Raw genomic sequence first — 18,026 nt, 5'->3', positions numbered from 1 at the left:
TACAGTCCTATGGGAATTTCACAGGCAAGCCCCACTGGCTATCAGAGGCAGGTGATCTAGGGGCTTGTCTCTTATGTAGCAGCAGCTAAAACTAAAGATGTGTGTACAACCTCCTTTCTGGGAGATATTAACAATTTGGAGCAAGCTAGAGAGACAAGGTGGGGAAGTCCTCTGATGCTTCCCTAGTCTCTGGGGAGAATGGCATTTAGCCCCTAGATGTGTGCTAAAAGAGAAGCCTGATCCTCAGGCAGCAGCTTTTAATGTATGTAAATAGATGTTTTTCAAGGAAAGACTGGAAGTTGGGCATGTCTTTGTCTGTTCCTGATAAACCCTGAGGGGATAGCCACTAGAGTCCTCTAGAACCTGTTAAAAACTGTTTCTTTGTTTGCTGTAGTCTTGTGGGTCTCGTGGGTACAAGCCCCACTGGCTTTCAGAGCTAGGGGTTTTGGGGGTCCACTCCTCATGTGGGAGCCTTAAAAGTTGTAGTGCTAGATATGGAGTCCAAATCCTTTGCTCCTCATGGAGAAACTAGGAGTTGGGGATTCCCTCACAATGGTATGGTGCTATACTGGGGATGGGGTTTATGGTGAGACTGTGTCTCAGCCTTTCCTACCAGTTTCAATGTGGGTTTTTTCTCATTCATCCAATATGTAGGAGTTGCTTAGCTAGTTTCTGAATTTCTTTAAGAGGGAATTGTTTCATGGTAGTTGTGTATTTTGTGTGTCTATGGGAAGAGGAGAGTTCAGGAGCCTCCTATATCAACATCTTGGACCAGAAATAGCACTTCAATATTTTCTAACTAGGTGTTTAAGTACTTTGAGAAATAGTAGTAGTTCATCAAGAGTCTTAAGTAGGCTCTCTGTGTGTCCACAGTTCCCTCAATGGAAAATTGAGGGAGTTAAAGTAATCCTTTCCAGCTTTTACATTCTAGGATTACAAGATGACAAAAGAACATCCCAATGATACCATCTGTACACTCACATTTTGTTACCAAACTCAGGTCTGGTGCTTGCTGCTCAAAAATAAATACTTGCGAGACAAGTGCTGGTAGGAACGGAGAGGTTGTTTTAATCAGAAGGCCAGCAATCTGGGGAGAAGGTGGACTCATGTCCTAGGACCAATTCTGAAGATTCTGTTTGGCCATGAAAGTTTTAAAGGGAAAAAGGGGAAGTAATCTCAGTTAATCATTGAGATAGAGGGTCAGATTCATCACCATCTCCCACTGAGTGCAGGCTTGTTGACTCCTTGTGATCTTTCTGTAGATGCTATCTTGTTCACACAGTTTGTTCATGAGATTACTGAACGGGAAGCTGGAGAAAAGATCTCATCATCTGTTACTTACTTATTCTTCACTTCTGTTTCTTTGATCTAAGGAAAGAGCCAACAGGTTAGGCAAGGCTTTGTGTGAACAAAAGATTTGAAAGATGTGCTTAGGTCAGAGGTTAGTTAAAATATAGCTTTGCTAAAGTGACAAGACAAAAGGGATCTCCTGCGGAGAGCTCTTTCCTGCAAAGAGCTCTTTCCTGCAAAAAGCTGCTTACAAATCCCCACTGTCAGACATCATTCCATTTCTATGGAATTATGGGCAAAGGTCTGTCTTCTGTAACTTCTTCATGCTGACATAGGGCTTTGTATTCTTAGAGTAGAAGAAGTAGACATGTGTTTGTATCATCTCTTTGTTGACAGTTTTAGTTGCCTGTTTACATATATGGGCAGAGCAAGCTACAATTATTTTCATGCCCACAAAGATATAGATTATTATGAGCAATAGTGTTAATCCCATTCTCTTGAGGCCAGTTCTTGGAATTGTGCTAGCCATAGATTCAGTACTGCTCAAGATGGAGCAGTTTATGTCATGGTTACAGTCTGGTTAACGTGCAGGTAGCTTTTTTCTCTGGTGGCAGTTATAGTATCTGTAAAACAACTCAGGAATGTGCATCAGGCACTGAAAGAGTCTGTGACTCTGTTACTGAGTCCAGGCTCACTCTGCTCGCCTCACGACAGGCCAGTAAATTGGCAGACGAGGTGTTGAGGCAAGGAATACGACTTTATTCGGAAAGCCGGCAGACCAAGAAGATGGCGGATTAGGGTCCCCCAAAAACCATCTTATTGGGGTCAGTTTTTTATAGAATCAGAGAAGGAAGTAAAGTAAAAAAAAGGCAGAATAGAGAGGGAGAGGTGGGGAAGAAGTAAAGTAAAAAGGGCCATCGGTCTTGTAAAACATCTCCTGGAATGGCCATCCTCAGGGAGGGGATGTGTTAATTTCTTCTTTCTTGCAGCTACCCACAGGTGGGTAAGGGTTCCCCGAGACAGGCCATTATGTATGATTATAATAACAAAAGTAACGAAAAGCGAAGGTTAAAGTCAAAGAAACCAGATGGAACATGGAGTCGAAATTGGCTCCTCCGTGTTACAGCTCTATTGTCCTAATCATTAACTGCTTGAGCCTGCTCATTTGTGACTCAGGGAGGCCTGGGAGATTTCAACTTTTCTACAAACAAGAGGCAGGGGACATAGAGGGGCGGTGGGGGGCGGGGGCAGGTGTGCACAGGGTTCTGCTTGGTTTCAACTTTAGATTCAGAAGTGTCCAAATATTCTGCCATTTTCTTTGTGTGTGAACATAGCAACTAAATAAATACTTAAGAAATCTGGCTACTTTATTATGTGGTTGGAAACGGATTGAACTATGTGTGTGCATTTATTTTAAATTTTATCCTTCATATTAAAGATGAGAGTAATAATGGGAAAACTTAGGTGCTTTCCTAAAGCTCTTTCTCCTACCTCAAAACACTGCAGAGCAATATAAGCTGGGAAGTTCTTGCCTCCCCATGTCCACTAGATTCACGCCACTATATGAGACTGAGGTAGACAAAGGCAGGATGGACTTGGAAAAGCCAGGAACCATTTCTCCCTTCCTTAGCTCATTCATTTCAGAAGTCCATACCATTTAGTTTTCTTGTCCCTCCATTCACTTGCAAACCGCATACTTTATGTGTTCATATAAATACAAATTGATGGTGAATTTGCATATTTCCTACTCTGAACCTAAAAAGGTCTTACAACTTGGTTAACTTCAGATCAGCATGGTCAAGTCTTTATTATGGGCTGATCAACTCCTACTTAAAAGACAGAAGGTGCTCAAACAAGGTTCACTGTTGTTGATGCTGTGATTGCTGTCAACATTGTTACTATCAATCAGAAGAATCTTCACACCAGTCTTTGTGTTTTCAGCATATTCATGAATGACTAATGATTGTTGAAATCATCTGTCATCTTTACCACAGTTACTGTCCTATCTTCCCTTTAAGCCTTCTGGGACCTCTATTTTCTTCTACGTTTAAACTACCACAACTAACCTGTCCATTGGGTTCCCACAATTCTACTTGGCTCTAAATTTCTCTTTTAATTAATACTCCCTCTGACTCTGTATTTGCCCACAAATTTTACTACTATTACTCTCTTCCTTAAATTAATATGGATAAAATTTAAAGTAAATGCTTGCTATATATACAGTATTAAAGCATAAAGGGTTTCTTTATCTCTTTTTGCTAGGAAAAATTGCTTAAGGAAATTTTTTGGCTGGAAATAGTTTTGGAACTGGAAATAGCAAGTACTATCTTTATCCTAATTTAAAATTTGATTTCAACTCTGGCTCTCTCTGGAAACCTGAGTCATTTTGAGATTAAGAAGGAATAAAAGGAAGAATTTGAAATTGAAGACAAAGCAAAGAATTGTGCCTGTTTGAAAAAGATAGTACTATTTAGTACGAGCTTTTTCTTCAAAAGATATATTAGTAGATATCATATTCAGAAATGGAGCACATAAGGATCCTTAACATTGTAAATTGTTTCTCATTTAAAAATTTTTCCCCTACTAAAGCCAAGTTCAGGTACTTATGAATGCATCAAGACAGAATGGAAAAAATAGCGTTTCGAGTTAGACAATTTGGATTTGAATTTTAGTAGTTTTGTGACTTTGGTTCTTAAACGTCTCTTAGCCTCAATTTTCTCATCTGTAAAATGGGACTAATAAGGGCTACTTTCTAATGTTGTGAAGATTAAATAAACCTAATAATGCATGTGAAAGTTTAAACTTTAAACACAGTGACTGGAAGAGAATAGACTTTTAATATATTTTTTTCTTGTTTTTACTCTTTATAATTTTGTCTTCTTTTTTTTTATGGTTTACATTTGAAATCAACACTCAGTGGTGTTGCCATCAGAGCAGCTGGTACATGACAAAATCTAGGAATTCATGAGATGAGGGATCAGGAGAGGATGTAAGAGGCCGTGTATGTGTTGGGTGGAGAATATCTTTACTTTCAGCCAAAGAGATTTCCCTTAGGCTTGCTGGGTGATGAAAGACCTGAACGACCTTAGGCCTTATCTTTCCATAATATTCATAGCTAACTCTTCAGGGTTGTTTATTCTTTATTTAGCTAATGGAAGCTGCCTGCTACCTTCAGCTGGCACCATTTCATCAAGCAGCATTCCACAGTGTTGTCTGTGATTCAGCATTCTTTCCATTGGCATACCAGCCTGAGATTTCTTCTTTATAGTGGGACATCCATTCAGGGCTGGAGTCCTCAAACCAGATAGGCGAGTATCTTGGTCTGAACAACTCCAGATGCCTTGGCAATTCGCACTTAGGAAATTGGGAAAGTTACATAAAATCATACAGAAAGAATAAAAGAGAAATAAGTGAAACTTGTCTTGAAATTGAAACATGTTTTCAATGCAAGTTTAGGAGACTCAAATGTAAGAGAACCAGCAATTAGCAGACAATGGATTCCTTAAGATCAGAGGTCCTGTCATACTCCTGATTTCTCCATTGCCAAATAAAGTGCCTGAAACCCTGTAAGACTACACACACAATATACATATATATTTATACATTGTACTATATATAGCATACATAATTTGCTGATAGCATAATATATAAATATATATTATCAATATATATCATATTAGTAAATTTATACAAATTGATTAGCTTAGGGGAGTGGGATATTATTAGGTTTTTTCACCTGGTAACGTCTCTTTAGACGTATATATCAGCCTAGTCATTGCCTCCTTTATAAAACTTCCCCTTAACCCAAGTGAGGTCAGGTATTTGGTTCTTATCTTATTACACACTTCTCCCCATATTGCTTTGCATATTTGTCTCTTTCTCTAGTTACCTTTAAAAACCAAACCAAACCAAAAGGGATAAGAAATTTGAAGATATGGACTGGCCCTTTTCTATTAGTACTTAAGTTCTTTACATACTTAGTACATAGAAGGCAGTCAATAATATTTTCTAAATGAGCAAGGGGGATAATATTCTTTTGCTATATTTTGGAATCATTTCATATAGAAAAACCAAAACCTTTCTTTACTCATGTAGGTTCTCAGTGCCAAAACCAACCAATCTAGCTATGAGCCAGAGTATCTAAATTGGATGGTATAAGACTAGTACTAAAAATGGAAAACCAGAAGAGAGTGTCTCCCAGATTTCTGTATGAACACATGTCACAGTTGGATGTTGAATACAGTGAATGTGCTGATTGTTCTCCACTGGTGGAGCTTGTGTGTGGTAGTTTGTCAAATGAGGAAAACAAGTTGAATCATAAAGGGGAAAAAAAACCTTTCCCATCCCCATCTGCCAGGGCTACCCAAGGAAATTCAGGAGATTTGGGAGATGCTTAGTCTCAGGAATATTAAGACCCTCTTATTTAATTTGGTTGATAGGTGAAATATAGTTCTCTGGTGATCCATTTGATATTGGGCAAGATATGCTTTAATAGCAAATCCCTTTCATTACGGCTTCTAGGGTGATGTGTGATGGTTTTAATTAGGAAGTGTTATGCCATGTTGCATGATGGAGAATCTATTTTCAGTCCAGATTCCAAGCAGGAAGTAATCCTTCCCATCAAAATGTGTTTAAGATGCTCCTTCCATGGCCAGGATACTGACACAATACTGGTTAGGCCAGAGAGGACAGCCCCCCACACCTCCCCAAGACAACAAGAAGCCACTCACAGAGAGAACTCAGGCTAGACAGGGACATACAACCCCACACAGCCTTTCTCAAAGATTAGTGGTAAGGCAGGTACCTGAAACAGGAGGGCTTCCATGGAAATTTGTCAATAGACTTGTTGCTTAAAGACTGTACTTGATTCAGTAAAACATAGACAAACAATGAAGAATTTGGGAAGGGCTCCAAAAAAATGGACATGCAAAAACAGCACAGAACAAGAGAATTTAGGGTATAGAAGAGGATCCCCAAGTCATGGAAGAAAAACATAATTTTAATTCAAACTGTTTCCTAGACCACCCTGGTTAGAGTTGTTATTAGTTCCTTAGAGAGAATGATCTGGAGATTGATATGTCTCCATATACCTTTTAGAATTTATTGTACATATAATATGTAAATATGTGTATGTAAATATATATTTATATGTGTACATATATATCTATGTATAGAGCTTACACAATTCTCTTTACAGAGTAGGCATTTATGAATCTTAACAGAGACTGTTGTTGCCTTCGTAAAATTCCAAGTTTAAAACCATATTTATGTATTACGTCTGTCTATTTTCTCTTACCTATCTATCATCCATTTATGTATGTATCTTCAGGCCACCTAGGCCTTATTTGTCCCAACAACGAATACTCTGATATCTAGAGTAGGCAAAATCAGCTGTGTAGTGCTCCTGACTGAGTTCTGACACCCTGAATATTTTTCACTGAATATGCCATGCCATACACGATCACAAGCATAAAGTCATGGTAAATAGTATATAAGGGGAACGTGGCAGGGACTGCAGACCTGATTTTGGAGGAATCCAATGTCTATCTAATGCTCTCTTACAGTACAGTGATTCAGTTATACATATATATACAAATATTTATGTTCTTCTTTTAACATTCTCTTCCATTATGGGTTATTACAGATATTGAATATAGTTCCTTGTGCTTAGAATGTATTCTTCTGGAGATAAGCATGTCATCTTTTTAAAGATATGTTCAGAAGGTTAAAATAATTAATCAGGATATTCCAGAGCCTAATCTTAGTTAAGGGCAGAAGAAGGAACTGGATTTTATTTGGAACAGTTCCTTATTTAAATAAATATTTACCGAATTAAGCAAGCAGAGGCACTTCCATCTAAAATTTGGAGAGGAATCAGGAGAAGGAACAAATCAGAAACACAGAGGAAATAGTCTGACTTTTCAGTCGTCAGTTTTAAATTCTGTGCTGGTGCATATGCATTTCAGACATGATACAAGGGAAGAGTTGTAGGTAGAATGCATCACTCTTCTGGAGTCATTTTGCTGTTAACCTCTGCATCACAGCATCTAGGAGAGAGCCACAAAACATTGTTGTATTAAAAAGTTATTCCTGTATGACTCAGTGACTCTTTTCTTCAGAGATACTTTATTGATCAAGATAAAATAGAGCCAAGTTAAATCTGACAACTCAGTGAGAAATATTGCTACAATTAGTGTGGTACTAAAAAAAAAAGATGATTGGGTTAAAAGACAGTATCCCTGGGCTCAGGTCCCCACTCCACTGTTACCCAGCCATTAGTGGTGTGATACACCTCTCAACTTCTATTATCCTTAGCGTCCTCTTTCAGAAATGAGGATGTTCAATCTCTAGGCTTTTTCCCTAATTTAAAACATCTTTGATTCTTAGATTAGAAATTTTTTCTTCAAAATACTTTCATTTAACTTCCTTTTATTTAAATGAACTTCAGTTGAGTTACACCCTGTGGCAAATATTTAAAAAATCATTCTTTTCTAGAATTTCATAATTGATTCAGTCTTAACATCTCTCAGAAGGGTGGAGAAGAGAGAAACACTATGGAACACTTCTTATGAGCCAAACCTTCACATCTAGTTCATTCTCCAAAAAGCCTTATGAAGTGGAAATTTTCTCCATTTACAAGGAAGGAAACAAAGGAGTCAAGTAACATGCTGCAGGCCACTGAGCAGATAAGGGCTGGGCAACACCAGGCCCCCCCTCTCAGGTCTGTCTGATTTAAAAGTCCATGTTCTTTCTAGAACATGATTCTGGCACTGTGTAAAAAAAAAAAGGTAGGCATTCCATTTAACAGATGGAAAGACTGAGGTACAGAGAACCAGGGAACTTCCTCAGTTTTGTAGTAAATTGGTATTTTTGGTGCCAGGAAGAAAACTCAAGGTTTTTGGAATAGAGTGTAAGCTCAGACTGGAGGACAGGGTGCAAGAATATATCCTTTTGTATGATAACTTTATTTCTATTTGATGCCAGCATTGAATTTTCAGAGTTTTTAAATGGTGAGACATAAAAGAATTAAGCTTGTCGTATTGACATATTTTAAAAATTAAATTCTAGTAATATACTTGGTGTTTTCTAGAGACCATCTAAGACCAAACATACTTTTTTTTTCACACACACTGTATTTTATTTTTACAAGAGATAAACTGACACCAAGCATTGTAAATGGATGACCACAACAAAAGCAACAATGATTGCAATTACCAAACATGAAACACACTCAGAATGAACACATTTTATACACTAGAAATTGATGAAACTATTTTTTCCAAACCATGCATCCCAGTCTCCCTAGCTCCCTGATCTACTGCCTCACACATATATGATATTTGGAGTATGATAGGGCTTAATCTTGAACTTTTTTTTTTTCTTACAAACAGTGATTTTCTTATCTGGAATAATTTGTAATACTGCACAGTTCCATAGTTCCTCCTGCTTCAGGAAATAATTTTTTCCCCCCTCTTAACTTCTCTTGTTTTGTTTTGTATTTTGTCCTCTGTGTTTGTGTTGGCTTTTAGCCCTCTGTTCCTTTCAGTGCATTTGGCCTGGTGCCAAGTGAGAATCAGCACTTAGCCTAGGAGTATCATTTTCCAACACACAGAATCAGAAGGAAAACCCCGCCTCTTACACCTGCTACTAATTACCATAATACTACAAAACTGACTGTGCTAATCACTTGTGAATGTTTGCTTTCCACAGCTGTCATTCCTGCAAAGAATGAGTTTGCGCCACTTCGAGAATATGCCTTTAGGCCATTCAAGTCCTCAAGGAGCACAGAAACCATCCTGGAAGAAATGGCTACTCTACTCAACAATAGTTATTTTGCTATTACTTTGCTCCTTCAATACGCAAATCTTTACTTTTCTTCCACTCAAGGTAAGGAGACAACAGCACCTAAGGTCGCTATTTATTATACTCCTTTTTTCTTTTATAAGTCTAGGTATTATCATTGTCACTCAGTATTGTTAGAGCTAGTTGGAAGAAAGAGTCATGTGGGTACAGATAATGTAAATATAATTCCAATTTTGTCACGGCAATACGGCTTTTGAGGCTTATCTAACTGTTTAAGATGAAAGGTAGTAGGAAATACTAAATGTTAGCTGCAGAACTAAGTTAGATGGAATCAATTAAATCAGTCAATTGACAGATGCCTGTAGAGTGTTTTCTCCCTTTCTGGAACTCTCCTCTTGGTGGAATAAGAAGATGTAAAACACAATGCTTGCCCTCAAGGAATGGGGTGCAAGCTACACTCTTACTGAGGAAAAAGACACAAAAAGATAATAAAATAAGGTAAGTTACAGATGGTTAGCATATCTTTGAGGAGGGAAGTGGCACTGAACTAGGAGTAAGAAGATATGGATTCCATGTCTCTCAATAACTAGCTGTATGCATCTGAAAGGTGTCTAATCTTTCTGGTTCTCAGTTTCTTCATCTGAAAAATGGTGGTAGGCAAATGGATTTGTTCATTATAATGTCCCTCTAGCTATAAAATACAGTGATTAATAATTTAGCTAAGGACAGTATAGAACATAAATGGTTTAGTAGGTCAAGAGGGGGTCAATGACTTTGGGCTAGGTTGATCAGGGAAGGCTTCATGGAGGAAATACTTTCTTATTTGGGAAGGCCCTGATGCTTATCAGGAATTTCCCACTGAGCTCCAGTCCAAGTTGTGGGTCTAGTGAGGGGAAGGGAGGTACATGAGATTCTTAGTAGCAATGTGACTGTTGACTATATAGCATTGACCAAAAAGAAAATAAGAACTGCTTTATTTAATTTAGGATTTAGCCAATTCCTGGGTACATCTAAAGATTCTGAGCCTTGCAAAGAATAAGGTAGTACATGCCCATCTCAGAAAGGGCTGTGATATGAAATCAGTGACTGTAGAAACATTTTTCTAAGGGGGATTGGTCAGTTAAAATTTCAAAGATATGGTTTTACTACTTCAGATATTTGAAAGCAATTGAGAAAAGATACAGGAGGAAGCAGTACATTGTAGTTGCTGATGTTAACTTAGGGCAAGTATAGCTTTGGCCGAGTCTTTACACAGTAGCCCATTAATTTGTACACAAGTGAGTACAACAGAGGAATTTGTAATCACATCCCCACTGTCTCAGGAATGTTAAGCAGAACTCTGAACTTTCTGGAACAGTGAAGCTTTGAGCAGGAAAAAAAAAAGAATTGTCAGGAATTCTGAGTGTTTAGATTTCTGAAGAAGGGGAAGGGTGAGAATAGCAACAACTTAAATCTGGAAGTGCCTTTTCCTTCTCCAAACCTCACATCCTATTAGCCAGATGACTGTGAAGAACACAGGATATGTTCTAGGTGTCATCATTTCCTGTGTGTGACTGGGGAACCAATGCCTGGGAGAGAAGGAAAGTGCCTTTCTCAAAGGCACACAACTGCTCTTGCAAAGGGAAGGAGGAGGGCTCATACTAGGATACCTCTTGCCAGAACTGAATTTGATCAATCCCCTGTGTTTGAACTCTGATTCCAGATTCTCTCTCCTAGACAATATTCAGCTTCTCAATGAAAGGTTCTGCCTCTAAAGAAATAGCCCAGAGTTTGTACCAAATTTGGGGAAGTTTGAAAGGTTTTCAGGATATTGTCCTGACAGGATGCCAGGGAGGCTTAGAAAAGCCAATGCCTGGCTGACAGTGGAATGATATTAGCTCCTCTACTCCACTTTCCACTTGCCTGCACTTCTTTTTCCCTATTGGCCACAGATTAGTATTTTTGGAAAAGAGGACTGAATGTCTGGTGGGTGATGAGTCATTATGAGGTGGCCACTTCCACCTCCTCATAATGCTGCATGACCTTGGAGTTTACATTATTTTAGTCTCCACTCTGGTTTTTATATACAAAATCCCACTCTCCAGCCTCTCTAGGCGCTAATTCAAGAAGTGTTAGACAGACAGGAAGGTTGGCTCTTTCGAAATCAACAGAAATTTCCTTGGGAGAATTCTTTTTTCTTTATTCCCCCTCTTCATTCAGAAGACGTTTCACTGAAAGAATCGGTTATGAGCCCAAGGAGTTGGTCCATCCCTAGATGAAAATAACCTCACAGAAATTGTCTCTAAGAAACCAAATGTCAGAAGAGTCCCCTGCTTCAATGAAATGAAGGATACTCCCAAAAGGGAAAGTTGTGCTTGTACTTAAAAGCAGAGTAGATTCTATTTCCAAATGATGATCTGATTAGAGTTGGTTTGGAGAAATAATTAAGTTCATTTATTAACCCAAGTATGTAAATCTGGGCTTCAATCACAATGCGGTTACAAGAGCAACTGCTCCTTCTGAGCAAAAATAAATTAACTAAACTAAACTGAAAGTCCCATATGCTTCTTTATAAGTGGATACCCACTCCTTCCAAACGTCACCAAAATTAGAAATACAAACTTCTCCACAGAGTGGTAGGAGTGAGACTTTTGAGTCAGTCTCTGTTTGGATCGTAGCCTGGCCTCTCATCAGCTGCATGACCTTGGGCTAACTACATAATCCTTCTCCTTCTTGTTTCTTCATCTGAAAATGTGTGTGTAGGTTATTTCACAGAGTTGTGGTAAGAATTAATGAGATAGTACAGTGCCTGACCCATGGTAGGCTCTCAGTGGATGGTAGTGATTCATATTTACACCATTATTATTAATGACTTTACAATGAAGATAAAAAAGACTTTTAATAAAATGGGTATTCCTTGCTTATCTATTCCACTTCCTCAACCAAAGACTATGCCTCACTACCAAACAGAGGATTTTTGTGATTAGACAGATTTTCATTTGTGGCAATAATGACAGAATAGCACAGTGGTGGTTTCTATAGTTCTAAATAGACATTAAAGCAGCCTACAGGATTTCTGCAGTACCCAGGATTTCTGTCTCTGGCAATTAATTTGTCTGTGGCATTAGGTTTCTCCTCACGCTCTTTATACACGAGAGTAGACAACATAGATGTTACTTGTGGCACATATTTTGGAACTCTTTTATATTTAGTTATCCAATCCCTTCATGTGTTTAATCATGTCTTTCTAGAAAGATGATAAACTTTTTAAGAGGCAAGGACCATAGATGACATTAGTTTCTCTTGCTTACAATGCTAGTATAATATTGGGAATGTAGGTGCTTAAAGTTTTAATTCTTCATTATAATCAGCATCATTATCAAAACATTAATACTTAATAAGCAGGACAAGACAGAATGTCTGGGCAAAATCCTTTATAAGAATTACCTCATTTAGGGACTTCCCTGGTGGCGCAGTGGTTGGGAATGCGCCTGCCGATGCAGGGGACACGGGTTCCTGCCCCGGTCTGGGAGGATCCCACATGCCGCGGAGCGGCTGGGCCCGTGAGCCATGGCCGCTGAGCCTGCGCGTCCGGAGACTGTGCTCCGCAACGGGATAGGCCACAACAGTGAGAGGCCTGAGTACCACAAAAAAAAAAAAAAAAAAAAAAAAAAAAAGAATTACCTCATTTAAACCCATAAGCAACCTCAATGGGCTAGTTGCTGCTATTTTCCCCATTTTATAAGTGAGAAAATTGAAGTTGAGTCCCTATCACATGCCTATTATGGGTTAGACTAAATTGAATTTTAACATCTCTTCTAAGAAATCCCAAAGTAAGGATGAAATAATTGCAAGAGCAAAAGCAATTGTAGGAATCCAGTGATTTATCTCCTAGAACAGTGACTTCCCAACCTTTCTGATTGCACCGCTCTATCAACAAAATGCTCTTGAGTACAATCCCAATATATATGCTAATTTATTGTAAGTTTTATACAAGTTCTAATACTCTGTGTATTAAAAAGATACACAATAGAAATTTATAAGGATGAACCAAATATGCTTAATGTTGTTTATTCACAGTGCAAAACCATTTTGCTTTTACCAAAATGTTATATTTATATAATATGCAAATATATAATATAAAGATTTCTAAAATAATTGAAATAATATTTTAGTAAAGTAATTTGATAAATGTGTTTCTTTTATTTTCTTAATCTTAGTTTAACACTTAATATAATAATTTGAAAGTTATAGTCTAGGTTAATTTACCTTACCTTGATTCATGGTTTTGACCGTCATAACTGAAAAATTACCTCATGAAGAAATATAGATCAAAATGGAAGAATGCATTTTTGAGTGTGCTTACCATGTTATGACACTAAATTTTAAATCCATCATTCAATAGTGCAAAGTTCTTTTTTTTTAATTAAAATAATATTGTCTCAAGTGGAGGGCAGGGTGTTGGGATGAATTGGGAGGTTGGGATTGACATATATGCACTAATATGTATAAAATAGATAACTAATAAGAACCTGCTGTATAAAAAAAATAAAATTAAAAAAATATATTGTCCCATCACTCCATTCATGATTTTTCTTCCTTCTTTAGACAACTTAAATTCCACGGTCTATAATTAAAATCCTTACCAAGGTGGCCTTTCCTTCGTAGGCTCCTTTGCAGGTTCTTTCTTATTTCCTGACCTCTAAACATTGCAGTGCCCCAGTGCTCCTGTCTGTCTGTACCCACTGACTTGATGCTCTTATACAGTCTCATATCTTTAAGCACCACACAGAAGCTGAAGACTCTTATTATCAGAACTCTTTAAATTCCATCCTTACAGATCTAACTACCTTCTTGACACTCCTACCTGGATATGTAATAAGCATCACAAACTTGACATGTCTAAAAATGAACTCATGACTCTTTTCCCCCCAATTTACTCCCCTTAAATCTTGCTCATTTCAGTGATTAACAGTTTTATCTTTCTAATTACTCATGCCCCAAATCTTGGTGTCATCTTTGTCTCTTCTCATTTTCTTATCCATATCCATGTCAGGAACTCCTGTTGGCTCAACTTCCAATCACTCATCACCATCTCCACGGCTAGCACCTTGGTCAGAGGCACCATGCTTTCTTGCATAGATGATTACACTGATCTCTTAGTTTGTCTCACTGCTTTTGCTCTTGTCACCCTTTAATTTATTCCTAGCATAGCAGCCAGAGAAATTCTATAAAAGAAAAACTGATATCATGTTTAAGCTCGAAAAGTCTCTTAAGCACTTTGCCACAAGGAAACAAATGAACTTTACATGGTACAAAATGTGTGGGTATACCTTACCTTACTACTAAGTATCTTAAAGCCTTTAGTATTTAAATATCTGTATTTATAAAATCAACCACACTGGTGGCTTCCTGTAGCATGTAAGCTGTGGTATGTTGCAACAGTTTGAAACTGAGATCTCCTCAGGGTATTTCAGTCACTGTATATGATGCATGATTGTCTGAATATTAAATAGTGGAGACATTATCAATCTGAAATGTAAATATTTCTATAGCTTAATTTGTTATTTAAAGTAATAGAAATAGAAATTCTATTATTTTCTTCTCACATGCCAGTGGACCATCTTGTGAAGTCACTGGGATGCAAAGACTTATTTATAGAAAATTTCTATAGCCCAAGAGGAGGAGAGTCCAAGATCAAATAGTTGTACTGTGGGTAGAGATTAGGTGGATAAAAGGAGTTCTTAGCTTTTTCCTAGAAGACCCAAAAGGTAGCTGGGTTGTGAAAGGTAAAGGAAGGCGCCAGCCATCTGTAAAGAAAAGCTGAGAGATCCAAAACAAGGGATTTTTTCATGTGGCTAGGGAAAAGAAGTCGGCTTCAGGAATCAGAGGCTCTACATAAATCAATTGAGAAAGTTGTGACACTGTCATCATCCTGACCAATTCTTCTTCCCCTACAGACTGCCAGTGGGCCCTGTATAGCGAAGTTTGGTGAGTAACATGTCTCATATACCTCCTTTTTTACTTTTCTTAGTATTTGATGCAAAAGGCAAGCTCCAGAGTTAAGAAAGCATACATTCTATTTTAATCATCCTTCAGCTACTATTTATAACTGCTTATCTTGTGCCAAGCTGTTGTCTAGGAGCTGAGGCTTCAGAGGTGAACCAGATGGACAAGCCCATGCCCTGATGAAGACTACATTCAAGGTCACATCTCTGGGCAGGAATGCATAGCACTCCCATAGGCCTGGGAATCTGAGATCCAGGAATCTACTTTTAATTCTGTGTTTTAATAAGCACAAGTTTCAGATTTCTACAACCTTTCCCTGTGACAAACTCAAAGTCATTCTCACATTTCACATACTGCTAGCGTCCAGTAGAGTGAGTATAGGGTTCGATTTTTGTTTCTAAGTATATAGATGAGAAATGAGAGTTAGGGGAATGGTCACTTCTCTGCTCGTTTCTCTTCTCCTCTTAGCTCCTGAGTCACTTTCCTTTATAGCGACCTGGTACTTGCTTAGAAAACACACTAAAGTTTACAGTTGTCCTGAGCCTTAGGGCATTTTTTAGAATACATACAAAATTGAAATGAATACATGGTGGGTTGTTTACTGGTTTAAGGTCAAACACCCATTTTCAGCTGACAGCAGAATATTTCTAGAGTTAACTTCAACTCCTGTTTTCCTATACAGTGCAAACAGCCAGGCTTCCTTGCTTTGTGGAAATTAGGGAGTCTCTTTTTACTTATCTCTGCCTTTGTGATTTGTTTTTGTTTTTCTAGTGAATGGAGTGAAACTCCTCATGATATGTTGAAATTTTCTTTTGATGTGGTAAAAGTTGAGAACCTCAAGTGATGCTAAGATGGTCTTTAAGTGTCCCCCATCACAGAATTAAATATGAGAACCAGTGACACTTCTTCCTGGTGACTTGCCTATTGTCAATTACATGGTCAAGCAGGAAGAAATTTACTGGGCTCTGGGCTCATTGGAGATACAGGGAGACTTTGCTTCTTGCTTTAATGATCTTTCCTTCATTCTCCTTCAGAATCTACCCTCAGAGCCTTATATCTGACATTTATATACAAATAAGAATTTGTCAATATGTTATCTCTTCCAGGGTACTTTTTTTTTATCAAGGTTTCTAATTATGTGACAAAGACTTTGCCTCCATAACAAAAATTATGGAGAATTAGAGAACAGGCCAGGTAAGTGTTTGGGAGGTAAAAGCACATCCTGGGATTCTGAAATCACACCTCTGTGTAAAACAAACAATTAACATTAGGAAAATATGTAAATTCCATATATTCCTATGAAAATAAACAAGTCTTGACCCTTTCCCCATCCCCTTTGACAGCAATAAACCAGGGATACTTATATTTAAACAGTCAAATAATTTCCATTTATAAACTCATTAATTTACCAGTAGCTATTCTGGGAGGGTTTGGATAAAGATATCCCAAGTGTATCTTGAATGATATATACCCATAAAGTGCCATAATTTAGACACAGTGCACCTAATTCAGGAACACGGTTGTATCATTCAATCAAGATTTATTTATTGAGCACATACTGGGTACCAGGAATTCTTTTTGGTGCTGAAGATATAGCAATGGACAAAATAGAGAAGTAGTTGTTCTCAAAGACATTATATTCAAGTGGGTATAAGATAGACAATAAACAAATGAACAATTTATAATAGGCTAGATGGTGACAGCTTCTATGAAGAAAACTAAAACAAGGTAAAGGGAGAGAGTGACAGGAGGGTGCTATATTTTATACAGATTGATGAGAAGATCTCATTGATAAAGTGATACATAGTAAATAGTATTTACACAGAGAAAGGCAAATATGCATCTTGCATTGCCAACTTTGGTCATCACCATCCTGGCGGGTGATTCCTCTCTTCCTTCCTCCTTTCCTCCCTTTCACAAATATCGATTGACAAGAGATGAAGTGCCACCCTAAAACTTAACCCGTGATGAAGTGCCACCCTAAAACTTAACCCGTGTCCCTATTCCAAATGTATTTCCTTAGAACTTCCCAAGCAAGAGATACACGTAGGAGCTGCAATTTCTCTAAAACGAGGAGTAGGTAGATACTTAAAATATTACAATTGTGGTTGGAGAGAACTAGTATAGACTGGGTAAAGAAACATCCTGTAAGTAGGAAAGAACTATAATCAGGAAGAAGGTGAAATAAGTAAATAACTATGCTTTCCTTTTTTTTTTTCTTTCTCTCCCCCGCCTTTCTTGTAAATGTCTTATAGGACCATTACCTTCAAAATGGCAAATGCCCTCTCCTGAGCCTTCTTGTGTGAATAAGACAGCTGACTGGAGGCTGAAAATACTTCAGAATGGTTTGTATTTAATTTACGGCCAAGTGGCTCCCAATACAGCCTACAAGGGGTGAGCTCCTTTTGAGGTGCTGCTATGTAAGAATGAAGACCCCATACAAGCTCTAATGAACAACTCTACAATTCAGAATGTAGGAGGGGCTTATGAATTCCATGCTGGAGATGTAATAGACTTGATATTCAACGCTGAACATCAGGTTCTAAAAAATAACACATACTGGGGGATCTTTTTGCTAGCAAATCCCTAGTTCATCTCCTAGAAACTCGATTTGGTCTCCTCTGTCCTCTTCAGCACATGCAGAGATGCCAGTGGGTAGGATGGAGGAGGAAGATTTTTCAATGCCTACAGTTCATCTGGGCATACAGATCAACACAAACAGAACTCCTCTGCATGTGGATTTTCATTTCTCATGCCTGTCTGAATAAGACTCAGAGGGAGGACCAAAGACATTTGGTTACCCTTGACGTTAGGTCAGCAAAGGCACTTTACGAGTTCTTGATAAAATGAATACGGGTGGCTAGAGGACAGAATCTTCTCAAAGTGTCTTTGTCTAATCCTTGAATCCCTGGGTGGAAAAACGAAGTCTTATTCCCATGGGAGCC

The 18,026-nt window shown here is 38.1% G+C and overlaps 1 protein-coding gene across 1 annotated transcript; it reads left to right on the top strand.

Moving 5' to 3' along the window:
* The first annotated feature begins 8,970 nt into the window (after positions 1-8,970).
* On the top strand, positions 8,971-17,683 carry TNFSF18 (TNF superfamily member 18). The gene is given in 3 exon segments (XM_024133622.2): positions 8,971-9,177; positions 15,033-15,063; positions 17,337-17,683. Coding segments are annotated over 3 exon segments (537 nt in total). The 5' UTR covers positions 8,971-9,018.
* Positions 17,684-18,026: the final 343 nt, after the last annotated feature.

The sequence above is a fragment of the Physeter macrocephalus genome, chromosome 4 (genome assembly GCF_002837175.3).
Source record: "Physeter macrocephalus isolate SW-GA chromosome 4, ASM283717v5, whole genome shotgun sequence".
NCBI lineage: Eukaryota > Metazoa > Chordata > Mammalia > Artiodactyla > Physeteridae > Physeter > Physeter macrocephalus.
Note: the sequence above shows the minus strand (reverse complement) of the source record. Positions and strands in the feature narration are given on the sequence as shown.